Here is a 17,376-nt window from a genome sequence, read left to right on the forward strand (position 1 = left end):
TTGTTTGTCTTCTTAGTGTTATGTCATATAAGTTCTTTATATATTTTGGAGATTAAACCCTTGTCCAGTGTATCATTGGCAAATATGTCCTCCCATACAGTTGGTTCCCTTTTAGTTTTGATGCTGGTTTCTTTAGCATGCAGAAGCTTTTTAGTTTAATGTAGTTCCATTAGTTTAGTTTTTCCTTTATTTCCCTGGCCCTAGGAAATATCTCAGCAAAATGATTGCTACCTGGGATATCTGAAATTTTACTGCCTATGTTTTCCACTAAGACTTTTATGATACCACAACTTATATCACAGCCTTTTATCCATTTTGAGTTTATTCAGGTATACGGTGTAAGTTGGTGGTCTAGTTTCATTTTTTTGCAAGTACTAGTCCATTTCTACCAGCACCATTTATTGAAGAAACTGTCTTGACTCCATTGTATGCTCATGCCCCCTTTGTCAAATATTAATTGACCATAAACATATGGATTTATTGCTGGGTTCTCTCTTCTGCTCCACTGATCTATGTGTCAGTTCTTATGTCAGTACCAGACTGGGTTTTTTAAAAATTTTTATTGTTATTCAATTACAGTTGTATGCCTTTTCTCCCTATACCTCCACTCCACCCCAGCTGAACCCACCTCCCTACCCCACCTCCACCCTCCCCCTTGATTTTGTCCATGTGTCCTTTATAGTAGTTCCTGTAATCCCCTCCCCTCACTGTCCCCTCCCCACTCCCCCCTGTCTATTGTTAGATTGTTCTTAATTTCAATGTCTCTGGTTATATTTTGTTTGCTTTTTTCTCTTGTTGATTATGTTCCAGTTAAAAGTGAGATCATATGGTATTTGTCCCTCACCATCTGGCTTATTTCACTTAGCATAATGCTCTCCAGTTCCATCCATGCTGTTGCAAAGGGTATAAGCTCCTTCTTTCTCTCTGCTGCATAGAATGGTGTATTTAAACAATGGAATTCTATGCAGTACCAGACTGTTTTGATTACAGTGGCCTTGTAGCATAGTTTTATATCAGGTATTGTGACCCCTTCAACTTTGTTCTTCTTTCTCAAGATTGCAGTGGCTATTTTTGGGGGGGTGTCTTTTCGTTCCAAATTATTAATCATGATTCTACCAGTCCAAGAACAGGGTATATAATTCCATTTATTTGTATCTTTCTCAATTTCTTTCTTCAGTGTTTTATATTATTTCAAATAAGGTCTTTTACCTCCTTGGTTTAATTTATTCCTAGGTATCTCATATATATATATATTTTTTTTATTGCAGTAGTAAATGGGATTGTTATCTTAGTTTCTCTGGTAGTTCGTTGTTGGTGTACAAAAGTGCCATTGATTTCTGAATATTGATTCTGTATCCTACTACTTTGCCCAATTCAGTTGTTAGGTTGAGTAATTTTCTGGTGGAGCCTGTAGGGTTTTCTGTGTACACTATTACGTCATCTGCAAAAAATGACAGTTTTACTTCTTCCTTTCCAATTTTGATGCCTTTTATTTCTTCTTCTCATCTGATTGCTATGGCTAGGATCTCCAGTACTATGTTAAATAAGAGAGGTGAAAGCGGGAACCCTTGTCTTTTTCCTGATCTTAAGGGAAACGCTTTTATTTTTTGCCCATTGAGTATATCAGCAGTAGGTTTTTCATATATGGTCTTTATTATGTTAGATATGCTCCCTCTATTCCCATTTTGCTGAGTGTTTTTATCATAAATGGGTGCTAGATTTTATCAAATGCTTTTTCTGCATCCATTGATATAATCATGTGATTTTAGTCTTTCATTTTGTTTGTGATATATCACATTTACTGATTTGTGAATATTGTACCATCCTTGAATCCCTGAAATAAATCCCACTTGAACATGGTGTATGATCTTTTTAATGTATTTTTGGATTCGGTTTGCTAGAATTTTGTTGAGAATTTTAGCATCTGTGTTCATCAGAGATATTGGTCTCTAATTTTCTTTCTTTGTCGTGTCTTTTTCTAGTTTGGGGATTAAGATAATACTGGCCTTACAAAAAGAGTTTGGGTGCACCCCCTCTTCTTGAATTTTTGGAAATAGTTTGAGAAAGAGAAGCGTTAGTTCTTTTTTGAATGTTTAATAAAATTTGCCTGTGAAGCCATCTGGACCAGGACTTTTGTGTGTCAGTAGTTTTTTGATTATTGCTTCAGTTCCACTAGTTGTTATTGGTCTATTTAGGTTTTCTCCTTCTTCCTGATTCAGATTTGGAACATTGTATGTTTCTAGAAATTCATTCATTTTGCCCAGGTTGTCCAATTTCTAGGTATGTAGTTTTTCATAATTTCTTACAATCCTTTGTATTTCTGTAGTATCTGTTGTTACTTCTCTTTCATTTCTGATTTTATTTATTTGGGTTCTCTCACTCTCTCTCTCTCTCTCTCTCTCTCTCTCTCTCTCTCTTTTGATGTGTCTGGTTAAGTTTGTCAACTTTGTTCATCTTTTCAAAGAACCACCTCCTAGTTTCATTATCCTTTGAATTGTTTTTTAGTCTCTATGTCATTTAATTAAGCTGTGATCTCATTTCCTTCCTTTTGCTTGATTTGGGCTTTGTTTGTTGTTGTTCCTCTAGTTATTTTAATGTAGGATTAGGTTGTTTATTTGAGATTTTTCTATCTTCTTTAGATAGGCCTGAATTGCTATGAACTTCCCAATCAGGATGCCTTTACTCTGTCCCATAGGTTTTCAGTTGGGTCCTCATTTCATTTGTTTGCAGATACTCTTTAATTTCTTCCTTGATCTCACTGTTACTGCATTCATTATTTAATAACATGTTATTTAGCCTCCATGTATTTGAATGTTTTTGAGTTTTTGCTTGAAGTTGGTCTTCAGTTTCAAGTCATTGTTATCCAAGAAGATGTTTGATATATTTTCAATTTTCTTAAATTTGTTGAGGCTACTTTTGTGCCCTACCATGTGGTCTATCTTTGGGAATGATCCTAGTGTATTTGAGAAGAATGTGTATTTTGCTACTTTGGGGTGAAATATTCTATAAATATCAATTATATCCATTTGACCTAGAATGTCATTCAATTCTGCAATATTTTATTGATTTTTTTGCTCGGAAGATCTATTCATTGGTGACAGTCCCCTACAATGACTGTATTGCTGTATATATCTTTCTTAAAGTCCTCCAATATTTTCTTTATATACTTAGATGCACCCATATTGGGTGCATATATGTTTACAAGAGTTACATTCTCTTGTTGGACTACTCCCTTAGGTATCATGTAGTGGCCTTCTTTGTCTCTTGTTATGGCCTTTATTTTAAGTCTATTTCAATTTTCTTGAATTTGTTAAGGCTTCTGATATAAGCATTGCTAACCCCGCTTTTTTTCATGTCCATTTGTATGGAATATTTTTTTCCATCCCTTCATGTTCAGCCTGTGTATATCTTTTGTTCTGAGGTTGGTCTGTTGTAGACAGCACATGTGGGGGAGCTTTGCCCACAAAGCCCCCTGTCTGCCATGGATAAAAATAAGTCTACCAAGGCATGATCTGCTTGGGGAGGAAAGGTGGCTGATCTCTCAAAGGAGAAGGGCCAAGAGCCTTTTCCTCAATGGGCTTTTATTGGGTTCAATTTGTACAGGAATACAGGTAAAGCTCATCAATCACTGTCAGGCAGTAAGGATCAAACAATAGAAAGCATACAAAGAACTCTGAGGGCTTATTCTGGGTCAGGGTCAGTTAGGTAAAGGGCTATAAAACTTTGGGAAACAAACTCATTTCATGCATGGACCCTTATCAGAAAACTGAGGGCATTCTTAACAAAGCAGGTTTCACAGGGTTTTATGTATTCTTTCTTAGGCCTGATCGCTCCGGGGAATCCGCCCTTTCCAGCACAGGACTGCACTACCCTCTGTCATTATTTCAGGCTTAAGTCAGGCAGGGGAAGTAAGGCAGCCAAGAGATTAGGAGACTTCTTGCAGACAGAATGAGGACTCAGGCTATGTCAAAGCCAAGGGGCAAGGGTCCATCACCCCCTTTTTCTATAGTCCCCCAAGTCCTTCCCTGAGGGCCTCTTCATGACCATGCCTGTCTTAGGTCGTCCCTCCCTTGAGGTATCTTGCCCGTCACTGGCTAACTGGTCAGGCTTGGGGCCAAGCAGGGTAAAGTAAAGGGGGAAGAGATGGTGCCCCTGCCAGGGAGATAAGCTTTGTCTCCTTAGTGGCTTATGGTCCCAAGGCCCATCACTCAGCCTTAGCCATGGGGATTTACAGCTTCTGAAACCAGGCAGGGTGGTTCCCAACAAGCACATATGCAGGTTGTGTTTTCTTATCCATTCTGCAACCCTCTGTCTTTTGATTGGAACATTTACATTTAAGTTTATTATTGACAGGTACTTATACATTGCCATTTTTTGCCTTTGTACCAGTGTTTCCCCCACCTCTCTCTGTCTCTCTTTCTCTCTCTTTTCCTAAAGTAGTCCCTTTTACAATCTCTTGCAGTGCTGGCTTGGTGGAGATGTACTCTTTTAGCCTTCTTTTGTTTGGGAAGCTCTTTATTTCACCTTCCATTTTAAATGAGAGGCTCGCTGCGTAGGTAGTCTTGGTTTCAGGTCCTTGCTTTTCATTACTTGGAATATATCAGGCCAGTCCTTTCTGGCTTGTAGTGTTTCTGTTGAGGAATCAGCTGTTAGCCTTTTCAGAACTCCCTTGTATGTTACTAGCTGTTCCTCCCTTGCTGCCTTTAAGAGAGATCTTTGTCTATAAATTTTGCCATTTTTATTGTAATGGCAAAATGGAGTAGGCTTCTTTGTGTTCATTTTGATTAGGACCTTCTGTGTTTCCCGGACTTGTATGACATTTTCCCTCACCAAGTTAGGGAAGTTTTCTGTTATTATTTTTTCAAACAGGTTTTCTATCCCTAGTTCCTTTTCTTATCCTTCTGGTATCCCTAGGATGTGAATATTTTTACATTTCATGTTGTCCCAAAGCTCCCTTAAAGTATTCTCATTCTTTTGAGTTTTTTTCATTTTGTTGCTCTGATTAGGTTTTTTTTCCTACCTTGTCTTCCAGCTCTATGATTTGATACTCTGCTTCACCTAGCCTGCTCTTAATTCCTTTAGTCGCAACATCTTAATTTCAGATATTGCATTCTTCATTTCCATCTGGTTCTTATTAAAAATTCCTATATCCTTTTTCATGTTGATGTATGTCCCACTTAGATCCTTTTAGTTCTAAGTTCCTTGTTATCCTTATTACCATTAATTTGAACTGTATGTCTGATAAAATGCTTGCATCACTTTCTCTTAGCTCTTTTTCTGGAGATTCCTCCTTTCTTTTGGGGGCTGTTTCTTTGTCTCTCCATTTTTGTTGTCTGTTTGTGTTTGTTTCTATGTATTAGATTGATTTGCTTTGACTCTCTGTCTTGTGGAGTGGCCTTGTGTTAGGCATCCTGTGTGCCCCAGGGTGCAGACTTCTTAATCAAGAAGTCTGATTTCCTGATCTGTATGCTCTAAGAATGTTCTCTGTGTGTATTATGTGGACTTTCCCACTGTATTTGGGTCCTGATTGCTATTGGCCCATCATTAGTCGTACTTCCATCTGGCTAATAGGCTGAACCTCCACCAGTTGTCGTATGCTGTTGTATAGGTGCTGGCAGAACAAAGCAAAATAATGCAAAAATAACACCAAAACAAACAACCCCTCCCTGATCCCCACAGCAATATCAACAAGAGAGTAAATAATATTAAAAGAGGAAAGAGAAATGGAATAGAAGAGAAAGGGGGAAACGCAAGAGAATATGAGAAGACAAGAGAAAAGAAAAGTGATTATAAGAGGAGGAAAGGGAAGAGAACTACTATTCATATTGAATTGAAAGAGTAAAATGAGGTAAAGAAAACCAGAAAAAGTAACAAAAATAACAAAAGGAGAGAAGAAGGGAACAGTGAAGTAATCAACGATAAGAGTAGGAGATATGAAAGAAAAATTAGAGCACCAAAATTGTTTTTAAAAGATTTAAAGATAAAGGCTATGAAAAAGAAAAAATAGTTAAGATCAGAAAAGAACCAAGTGTATTTGTCTCAGCACAGTTTGGATCTGGCCTTCTGGTTTCTCTCTTTGGATATACTCTGATGTCTGTGTCTGGTGTAAGCCAATGACAGGTGCTGTCCACATCTGGCTCTTGACCACCTTTTCAAAACCACTGGTGATCTAGCTTGTGTCTGATTCCTCCAAGCTTGGTTGCTCCTAGGGTGGGCCAAGGTGCTCTGAAAGCTGGCTTTTATCAGCACCACATCCAGGGATGTGTCAGCAAGTGTCCCAGGTCACCACAGGAACCTCCTCTGCCTGCCTACTGGCTTCTGTCAATCTTATACTGGTCAAAGACCTATTTCTGAGAGAGTTTCTGCTGGAAACGGGGCTATGATTCCTGGATTTCCCATGGCAGGTGACTTTCAGACTTCAGGGAAGACAGTGGGTTTGATCCCCCTCCCTCAAGCCAGTAGTCTAAGTCTGTCCTGGATTATTTCCCTATACTCGGGGCAGGGGGGGGGGGGGCAGCTAGCTTCCAGAGCCTAGATTTGGGGTCTGCCTGATGCCAGGAGGGTCTTCCTGTGGCTCTCCTCTGAGGGAAATACTAGTGTATTTCCCAGGATAGTGTATTGATTGGCTGCACCCTACTTTCAGTCTCTGATGATCCCTGAGTCTGTTTATATTGCTGTCTCCTTTGCAAAGGTTAAGATATGGGATAAGAGAAAAGAAAAAACAAACAAACAAAACAAACTACCAAGACAGAGTAAAACTGAAAAAAAGAAAAAAATTTTGCGGAGTGGAGCAAACGAGATTTCAGGTGTTGTAGCAAGGGTATTTCCGGAGGGAAAGGGGAGCAGTGTCCCACAAGGTAAGATAAATGATTTTCCCCTGGGAGGGGTCAAGAAAGATGGCTGGCCCAGGTATATCCAGGCCCCCAAAATCCCACAGCTGCTCCCCCAAGACTTCCCTGTGCATCCCACTCCAGACTCTCCTTGAGCAACTCTAGTCTGTGCCACCCTCCCTTCATTAGGGCCCAAGATGGGAAGCTGCAAACATACAACCTGTATTTTGCCTTATGAAAAAAGAAAAAAAAAAAGAGAGTAGTGGATTTATCTCCAGCAGTTTGCATCTCTCCCCAGAGCAGAGAGCCCCCACAGTCAGACTCCTTGATCTCCTGATCTGGGTGCTCTAGGAATGTCTTTTGTGTGGATTATATGGACTCTCCTGTTTTATTTGGGACCTGACTTTTCATTGGCTCATTTGTTGATGGGGACTTTCCTCTATTTGGCTGACTATGGTACTCAACTGCTGCCACGTCTGCCTCTGCCTTAAGAGGGCTTCTAGGTGTGGCTTGGATCCCTAGTTGGGCATGTACAGGAGGCCATCTATCAACTCTTCTTTCTCACAGCAACACCTCTCCCACTCTCTCCCAAATCAATAGAATATATCCTGTGTGCATCGTCTTCCTTTAAGTCTCATTATCATCCTGATGGGGTGGGGAAGGGAAGAGAAGTGAAGATTCCAATAGTAAAACTAGAACAGTGGATGGTGGTGGGGTGCTCACACTGCTCTTTCCAGTGAGACTCAGCCTTGGATTCTGACCACAGTACTCCCTCTGCAATGTTCCCACCATGGTCTCTGCCACCAGTGCCACCCCAGCAAACTTTCTCTGTTCCCGGTTTCAAACCTGTCTGCAGCATCCTCAGTCAGACTCTGTCCTGTTCATGGTTCCAGCAGTGCCCAGGGCAAAGGAAAATATAGCCCCCTCCATGGCAAGTACTGCAGTCCACTGGACCCTAGCTCTGGATGGTGGTGGAGTGTGTAGTGTGGCCCAGTAGGTGTGCAGATCACAGAAACAAGTCCTGGTGCCAGGCACAGCTGCTCTGCCAGCTTCGTCCTGAGGAGGGTATTGCAAATTGCACAAAATGGTTCCTGCTCCAAGTCTGTGCAGCCAGAATAACTGGGCTGAGTGGTGGCTGAGGCAGCTGCAGCAGCTGTGGCAGTGGCTCTGCAAGAGGAACCTGGGCTGCACACCCCTGATTGCTCTTGTAAGTGGACAAGCACTCCTACACTTGCACATACCCCCCCAACACTACTCCACACACATACTCACTCACTCACACTTTCACTCTCAGCTGGATTTTCAAGTTGATTGCTCTGCGGTTTGGCTGCAAGACTGGTCCAAGGTTGGGAACAAGTGGACAGAGCTTCCAGATACTCTGCAGCCATCTTTGAACCCCCTCATTGTATTTTTATCACTCATTTTGTTTATGTGATGTATCACATTTATTGATTTGCAAACATTGTGCCAACCTTACATCCATGGGATAAATCCCATCATAGTGTATGATATTTTCAATGTATTGCTGGATGAGGTTTGCTAATATTTTGAGGATTTTAGCATCAATGTTCATCAGGGATATTAGGCTATAGTTTTCTTTCTTTCTTGGGCCTTTACCTGGTTTTGGAATTAGGATAACACTGACCTTGTAAAAAGAGCGTGGCAGCCTTTCCTCTCTTGAATTTTTTTTAATAGGAAAGGTGAAACATTAGTTCTTTGAATGTTTGGTAAAATTTGCCTGTGAAGCCATCTGGTCCAGGATATTTGTTTGCTGGGAGATTTTGACTACTGCTTCAATTTCATTAGTTGTTACTAGTCTATTTAGGTTTTCTGCTTCTTCTTGATTCAGTTTTGGGAGATTTTACAATTCTAGAAATTAATCTATTTCATCCAAGGTGTCCAATTTCATGTCATATAGTTTTTCATATTTTTTTTACAATCCTCTGTATTTCTGTGGTTTCCATTGTTGTTTTCCCTCTTTCATTTCTGATTTTATTAATGTGGGTCCTCTTTTTTTTTCTTCATGAGTCTTGTTAAAGGTTTATCAATTTTGTTTATCTTTTCAAAGAACCAGCTCCTGGATTCATTGACCTTTTAAATTGTTTGTTAGTCTTTGATTCCTTACTCTTATTTATTGCTACTCTGATCTTGATTATTTCTTTTCTTCTACTTACTTTGGGCTTTGTTTGTTATTGTTTCTTTTTTCTAGTTCTTTTAGGTATAAGGTTAGATTGTTCATTTGAGGTTATTCTATCTTCTTTTTAAAAATATTTTTTATTGATTATGCTATTACAGTTGTCCTAATTTTTCACCCTTTGCCCCTCTCCACCCCGCACCCCCATTCCCTCCAGAAATCCATCCCCCTCATAGTTCATGTCCATGGGTCATGCATATAAGTTCTTTGGCTACTCCATTTCCTATACTGTTACTAACATCCCCCTGTCTATCCCTACCTACCATCTATGCTTCTTTTGTTTGTTTGTTTGTTTACTTATGAATTGATCAGTTTATTGTAAAAGGATACAACTCAGGGACACCCAAATGGAAGAATGCATAGGGACACGTATGGGGAAAGAGCCCAGAGCTTCCAGCTCCTCCACGTGTTCACCAACCCAGAAGATCTGTCCACCCTGTTCCTTTGGGTTTTAATCCATCTATGCTTCTTATTCCCTGTATTTTTTCTCCCATTCTCTTCCCTCCCCCTCCCCACTGATAACCCTCCATGTGATCTCCATTTCTGTGAGTCAGTTCCTGTTCTGCTTATTTGCTTAGTTTGTTACTTAGACTCAATTATTGATAGTTGTGAATTTTTGTTTTTTAATATTCATAGTTTTGATTTTCTTTTTTATATATAATTCTCATTAGCATTTCATATAATAATGGCTTGGTGATGATGAACTCCTTTAGTTTTACCTTGTCTGGGAAGCACTTTATCTTCCCTTCAACTCTAAATGATAGCTTCACTGGATAGAGTAATCTATGTTGTAGGTCCTTGCTTTTCATCACTTTAAATACTTGTCAGTCCCTTCCAGCCTGCAAAGTTTCTTTTCAAAAATTAGCTGACAGTCTTATGGGAATGCCTTCATAGGTAACTCTCTGCTTTTCTTTGGCTGGTTTTAAGATTCTCTCTTTATCTTTAACCTTTGGCATTTTAATTATGACTTCTCTTGGTGTGGTCCTCTTTGGGTCCATCTTGTTTGGGACTCTCTGTGCCTACTTCACTTGTATGGTTCATTCACCAAATTAGGGAAGTTTTCTTTCATTATTTTTTCAAGTAAGTTTTCAATTTCTTGCTCTTCTTTTTCTCCTTTTGGCACCCCTATGATTCAGATGTTGGCATGTTTAAAGATGTCCTAGAGGATCCTTAGCCTATCCTTGTTTTTTTTGTTTAATTTTTTTCTTCTTGCTGTTCTGATTGAGTGCTTTTCTCTTCCTTATGTTCCAAATAGTTGACTTGATTCTCAGCTTCATCCTCTCCATTGCTGGTTCCCTATAGATTTTTCTTTATTTCACTTAATGTAATCATCATTTCTGTCTGGGTGTTTTATATGCTGTTAAATTACCCAATGAGTTCCTTGAACATCCTGATAACCAGTGTTTTGAACTCTGTACCTGATAGGTTGCTTATCTGTATTTTGTTTAATTCTTTTTCTGGAGTTTTGTTCTGCTCTTTCATTTAGGCCGTATTTCTTTGTCTCCTCATTTTGGCAGCCTCCCTCTTTTTGTTTCTGTGTACTAGGTAGATCTGCTTTGACTCCCTGTCTTAGTAGTGTGGCCTATGGTAGAAAAGCATAACTGTAAGTTGTATGGGATGGAGCCTTAGGGAGTTGCCAGGACAGGGCTCCTTGATTCTGTGTGGAGGAGGACTTGGAGAGGGAACAGTGCCACTGCCTGGCCTCTGGAGTTTTGCCTGGGGGGAAGCTGTCTTCTGGCACTCACCCTGTTGCCAGTCACTTCAATTTCTCCCCATATGCTACTGGTGCCCTTATTGCTATTGCCTGGTACAGAGTCCCAGATGGGGTGAGTCTGCATGAGTCCTTAGTCTGTTGTAGGGCCTTTAAAAGGAGTCTCTCAAGAATCCCACTGTTTCTTTTGCCACCACAACTCCTCCTCCCCCAGTTTTTATAGCCAGAAGTAATGCAGACTTACCTTCCTGGTGCTGGAACTCTGGGCTTGGTGGCCTGGTCTTTGGCTGGGATCTCTTGCTCTGAGGTATCCCTCCTAATTTTTGTTGACTACACATGGATGTGTGACTGCCCTTCCTGCGTCTCCACATCTCTCAGCACTACTTTCTATCTCCACATTCTCCGTGCCTCTGTACTTCTCCATGCCTCTCCACCACTCCCCACCTCTCCAGACCCCTCCATGCTTCTTTGTGTCTGCATACCTCCTACCTGTTTGGATGAATGTGGCTTCTTTAATCCTTGGTTGTCAGACTTCCAGACAGCTCAATTTTCTGACAGTTCTAGGTGATATGCATTTTGTAGTCTAGTTGTAATTTTTGCTGTAGTTGTGTGAGGAGGCAACCATGTTTACCTACACCTCTATCTTGACCAGAATTCACTTTCTTCTTGAGGTATGCCTGTAATGCTATGAACTTCTCTTTCAGGACTGCTGTCACTGTTTCGCATAGGTTTTGGGTTGATGTGTATTCATTTTCATTAGTTTCCAAGTACTTTTTTATTTCTTCCTTGATCTAATCGATCCATTCATTATTTAATAACATGCTTTTTATTTGGCCTTCAATTTTAAATGATAGCCTTGCTGGATAAAGTAACTGTGCTTGTAGACACTTGCTTTTCATTACTTTGAATTCTTCATGCCAGTCACTCCTGGCCTGAAGTGTTTGTGTTGAGAAATCAGCTGACAGTCTTATTGGAGCTCCATTGTAGATAACTGTTTCTCTCCTACTGCCTTTAAAATTCTCTCTTTAGCCCTGGATGATGTGGCTTAGTGGATTGAATGACAGCCTGCAAACCAAAAGGTCACCAGTTCGATTCCCAGTCAGGATACATGCCTGGGTTGTGGGCCAGGACCCCAGTTGGGGGAATGTGAGAAGCAACCAGTTGATGCTTCTCTCTCACATTGATGTTTATCTCCCTCTCTTTCCCATTCCATTCTCCTTTCTCTAAACATAAATAAATAAAATATTTTAAAAAATTCTCTTTGTCCTTAATGTTGCCACTTTAATTATGTTCATTGGTGTAGGTCTCTTTGGGTTCCTCCTGATTGGAACACTCTGTGCTTCCTAAAATTGTGTGCCTTTTTCCTGGACCAGGTTAGGGAAATTTTGTCATTATTTCTTCAAACAGGTTTTCTAACCCTTGCTCACTTTCTTCTCTGGTACCCCTATGATGTGATACTGTTATATTTCATTTTGTTTCACAGCTCCCTAAAACCATTCTTGTTATTTTGAAGTCTTTTTTCTTTTTGATGCTTTGCTTGGGTGTTTTTATTCTACCTTGTCTTTCAAATTACTGATTTGATCCTCTCTTTCATCTGGTCTGCTTTGAATTCCTTCTAGTGTGTTCTTCATTTCCAAGTTGTTCTTATTTGTGGTTTCCATGTCCTTTATCATGTTGATGTAGCTCACACTAAGTTCCTTGAGTATTCTTATAACCATTACTTTGAACTCTATGTTGATAAACTGTCTGCCTCAATTTCATTTAGCTCTTTCCTGGGGATCCTCCTCTCCTTTTTTGGGGGGTGTTCTTTGTCTCCCCATTTTGCTCATTTTTTTAAATGTATTAGATAGATTTCTTTGACTCATCTTCATGGGGTGGCCTTATGTGGTAGGCATCCTGTGGGACTCAGTGGTGTAGTCTTGATCTACTGATCTGTATGCTTTAGGAATGTCCCTTATGTGTTTATGTGGCTCTCTGTTGTATTTGGGATTGTTTTTGGCCCCTTCATTGGTGGGGTTCTCCTCTCCTGACTGAGAGGCTCATACCCCACCATGTCTTTTATGCTGTTGTACAGGTACTGACAGAACATAGCAAAACAACACAGAAAACAAAACACACACAATCAGAAATGATCCCTAACAACAACTGCACAATCAACTATAAAAGTACAAAGAATAATAATGATGGGAAGAGAACAAGAATATTATAAGAATAAAAGGATATAAGATGATGATAGGAAAGAATATGATTATGAGAGGACAGAGAGAAGAGAAACAGTAAGAGTAAGGAATAGGAGCACAGAATTACCACAAAAGGTAAAAGAAAAGGAAAAAATTAAATTAAAAAAAAAAGAGAATGAAGGAAAAAAGCAAAATGGAGTAAGAAAAAGGGAGAATAAAACATGACTTTTGAAAAAAATGTGAAAAATGAAGAAAAATTTGAAAAAGATAATGTTATGAAAAGCTGTGTGAAAGAAAAAATGAAAATGAGGAATAAGAATGAAGTGGAACTCATCTCAGCAGTTTAGGGGTTGCCTGCTGGGTTCTCCCTCTGGATACAATTCTGATGTCTGAGGCTGGTATAAGCCAATGTCAGATGCTGTCCATGTCTAGCTGTAGGCAGCCTGTTCAAACTACAAGTGATCCATGGTTTGTAGCTGTCTCCTTCAGGCTTGGCTGCCTCCAGGATGGGCCTCACTCCTCAGTGGGGCTGGCTTTTTATCAGCACAGGGGTAGCTCAATTAATGGCTGAAGGCAGCACAGAACCTCTTCCACCTGCCTCTGCCTGCAGTCCTGCCATTAGCCTTAGTCTAGCCACTGACCTGTTTCTGAGAGGGCTTCTGGTGGAACTGGGAGGATGGGACCTCTGGATCTCCCATGGGAGGTGCCATTCAGACTTCAGTGAAGGTGATCAGTGTGGTCCCTCATCTCCACACCACATGTCACCTGTCTGAGTCTGTCCAGGATTATTTCCCTGAACTTGTTAAGTCAAAGCCCCAGTAAGAGAGTTGGTGGGGCCACCAGGACCCAGAGTTCAGGTCTGCCAGAAAACAGGAGGGCATTCCTAGGTGCTCTCATGATGGGGAAGCATCCTTCTGGTTCCTGGGAAAGTGCATGGAATGGCCATGCTCTAAAGCCAGTCTAGTATTCCTGAGTGAGCCTGTGTTGCTATCTTCTCAGGAGGGAATAAGAGGCAGGTTGGGGGATAGTAAGAAAGAAAAAAGAAAAAGAAAAAGAATTTTTTAAAAAGGATGCAGGGTTAGGTGAGCAGGATTCCAGAGGATTGGGCTAGGAGGGCTCCAGGGGATGGGGTGAGCAGTTGCCCACAGTGTAAGGTAATTGTTTTTCTCCTGGGAAGGGCTTGCTCTTCTCAAGAAAAATGGCTGTTGTGGTATGGAGGTGTGTCCTAGTACCAGGAACCCAGCAGCTATTCCCCCATGCCTCTTCCCCAAGCCTCTCTTCCTACCAGACTTTCTTCCTATGACTCCAGACTGTTCTGACCTCCCTTTGCCTGAGCCCAAGGTGAGTTGCTATGGACATACAACCTGTGCCTTGGCCCCTTAGAAAATAAAGGGGAAAAAAGAAGAAGAAAAATGGCTTTGTCTCCAGTGGACTTTGTCTCTCTGGCAGGAAAAAGCCCTGTGGCCTTTCACCACTGGATGCTGCTTGAGCAGGTGGTCCCAGCACTAGTTCTTGGGAGTCTGGTCTGGGGTCCAGGCTTCCCTCCTCTCAGGGAGAAGCTCCCACAGCCTGCTGCATACTCGGCCTGCTGCCCTGAGAGCAGTGCCAGCTCCTTTCATGTCCATGCCCTTTCTATCTGTCTCAGGTTTCTACCCATCGTTGGTTAAGTGTCTCCTCTTCAGGTAGTCTGCAGTTGTTTATTTCGGGTGGATGCTCTCCTCTTTTGTTTTTATTTTCAGTTTGGTTCAGGGAGGGGAAGTGAGACAAATTCTTCCACTCTGCCACCATCTTCTTTTTCATTCTAAAAGTTGGGGAGAAAATGTAAATCTTCTGACCTTTCAGTGAATAACATGCTTCTTCCCTAAAGTGCTAATTGTAAAAATATTAGTCTGGTTATCTTTTTTCTTTAGAACTTAGATTGTTTCTTTATATTACAGGCAGGAAAACAAAAAGAAACTAACTACCAACTTAAAATCTAAAGGTAAGAGAAATAAGTGAGACCAGATTTTCATTTTGTGTTTTGACCAAAGGAAATTTTTGTGACATGCATTTATTTGTGTGTGTAAGGGCTGTGAAGCATGCCTGTGATCACAAAGGCAGCCCTGCAGCTCTTTCTGGGGTGATGTTGTCTCTGAGGGGATTGGAGAACTTTAGTGACAGGGCTGTGACCTGAGAACACACGGGTGGCGTAGATCACAGTCGCGTAGCATTTTAATTTGCAAGTATGAATATGCAGGGGATCCTGAGCTCCTCATATAATTGACTACCAACACCATTGTATTCTACCTTTGAAATGTTTCTTGCCTCTGTCCCCATACTCACCGCTAATACCCCACAAATACCCACTGTTGAAGACGCAACAGGGCTCTTTCAGGAGACTCAACTGGTTTCTTCAAATCCAACCCCTCCTCAAATCTTCACGTCCTCCACCTGCCCACCAGCATCTAAAACCTCATTTAACCTTCTTACCTTCCTGGTTAAGAATTGCCAATGCCTTCCCACTACCTACAGGATAAAGTCTATAATGTTCTCCCTTTGTGGCCTGGCCCCATCCCTAATCTCCAGCCCAGGTCTTCCCAAAATCTTCTCCTCTTTGAGTCTAGTCACAATCAGCTTTTTCAAGATATACCACTTGTACCTCCGTGCGTTTGCTTATGTTATTCCTTCTCTGTAATGTTCCTTTTTCTTTTCCTCAGCCTAGGGAGCTCCTATTCATCCTTCAACACCCAGCTTACAAGGAGAATCTAGCCCTCCTTTCAAACTAACACTGTGGCATATTGCTTGCTGAGCTTGGGCTCTCTCTACTCCTGTCTCCTTAAACCCATTTCCAGTGAGTTGTAATTGAGAACATGGAGTTGAGTCAGACAATCCGGGTAGGACTCCTGGCTTGACCACCAACTAACATCAATTATGGCCAGTTACTTAATCTCTTGCAGCCTCGATTTGATCAGCAAAACAGAGACATTAATACTTATCTTACTAGGTTGGTGGAAGGATTAAATGGGGTCATATATAGGAAGTCATCAGAGAGCTGTTGAGTTGTGCCATGAAGATATTGGTAGTCATGGTGATTGTCACTGTAGCAGACAATATGACTCACCACATCCCATCTGATCACTTTAGAGGTCACCTCAACATAGTTCACTGACATGCCCTTAGCCTTCTACATCAGACAGCTGTGTATGTCCACCTGAGGGTTTTATCAGGCCACAGGAGTAGATAAAGCTCCTGTGAGAAAGCTCCTTTTCAGGGCAGCCCAAAATGCCAGGGAGTTGATACTCTGGTTGAGAACAACCCTCATCCAATATGAGGGGTGGGAATTGGTGGATAAATAACCTCACTTCCTTATTCTTCTTTGGGATAATTTGAAGAGAGTTCTGCAGTCTCTCAGAGGGCCCCCTGCAGGACTGAGCCCCAGGTATCACCACTGCAAGCCCTCCTCATCAGCACCCTCTGTGGATTCCTCTCTTCCCTGTGTCACTTTCCCAGTCCCCCAACCTCCATCATTCTCAGGATTACCTCCCAAATAAACCACATGCAAACCAAACTTTTGTGTCAGTGTAAACCTCACTACTATTCCTCCACCATGTCTTCCCTTTTCCTCTCTGCTCTCTGAACAGAGGGAGATCAAGGTAGAGAGGCAGTTAAATGAGGTGATATCAGACCTGACAAAACACCCAGATAACTCTGCTTCTGTGTTAATCCTGATTTTAATCCCAATCCTACAGTAAATAGTTGGACATAACAGAGGGGAAAAGAAACTATTCTGAAAAGTGTTTTCCATAACAATATATAGAACACATTGTGAAATATGTAAATTTGTGCAGTACTGACATGCATTCCAGGTATATCTGCTCAGGTACATCCCATGGTGTCCCTAGTATGCCTTTTGCAGACTAGTGCTCCAATTAACCTGTCCAGCTGATTAAAATGGGCTAATCAGAGTACAGAGATATTAAATAGCTGTCTGGTTTTCTCTTCTAGCCTTCTGGAGTGAGTCTGATGACAGTAACTCAGAAATTGAAGCTGCTCTACGTCCTAGAAACCATAACACATCCACTGATGATTTTGATGATTTTTATGACTAATAAGCTGTAACAGTTGCTGAAATAAAGTCTGTAAAGAAATTGAAACCCTGTCTTCATATGTGATTTCCACAATAAACATACCCTTTTAAGTTTTCTAATTGTTTAATATGAAAACTTGGGACTCTATTGTTATTCCAGTGAAATTTTATGACATAATTATGAACTAGTATATTCATTTTCCAGTGTTATCAAAAAGCAAAGTGATGAGTGCAATGTCCATCAAAATTCAAATTGTTTTCTTTGTAGAAATTGATGAGCTGATCCTAAAAAATTCATATAGAAATTCAAGGGGCCCAGAATTGCCAAAATAATTTTGAAAAATAAAAACAAAGTTGAAGTACTCACATGTCCCAACTTTGAAACTTGCTAAAAA

At 40.8% G+C, this 17,376-nt stretch overlaps 1 protein-coding gene across 5 annotated transcripts in view; it reads left to right on the top strand.

The window, feature by feature from the left end:
- Positions 1–17,076, top strand: part of KIZ (kizuna centrosomal protein) — a 164,543-nt gene extending 147,467 nt beyond the window's left edge. For 2 of the 5 annotated variants that reach the window (XM_024559485.4, XM_024559484.4), the window contains exons 12-13: positions 14,853–14,896; positions 16,900–17,076. In XM_024559485.4, the coding sequence (XP_024415253.2) occupies positions 14,853–14,896; positions 16,900–17,003 (148 nt within the window). In that variant the 3' untranslated portion in view covers positions 17,004–17,076. The remainder of the gene's footprint in view (positions 1–14,852; positions 14,897–16,899) is intronic. The other 3 variants (XM_024559483.4, XM_045194730.3, XM_024559486.4) reach the window with 2 other exon arrangements.
- The last annotated feature ends 300 nt before the right edge of the window (positions 17,077–17,376 follow it).

The sequence above is a fragment of the Desmodus rotundus genome, chromosome 6, assembly GCF_022682495.2.
Source record: "Desmodus rotundus isolate HL8 chromosome 6, HLdesRot8A.1, whole genome shotgun sequence".
Taxonomy (NCBI): Eukaryota; Metazoa; Chordata; class Mammalia; order Chiroptera; family Phyllostomidae; genus Desmodus; species Desmodus rotundus.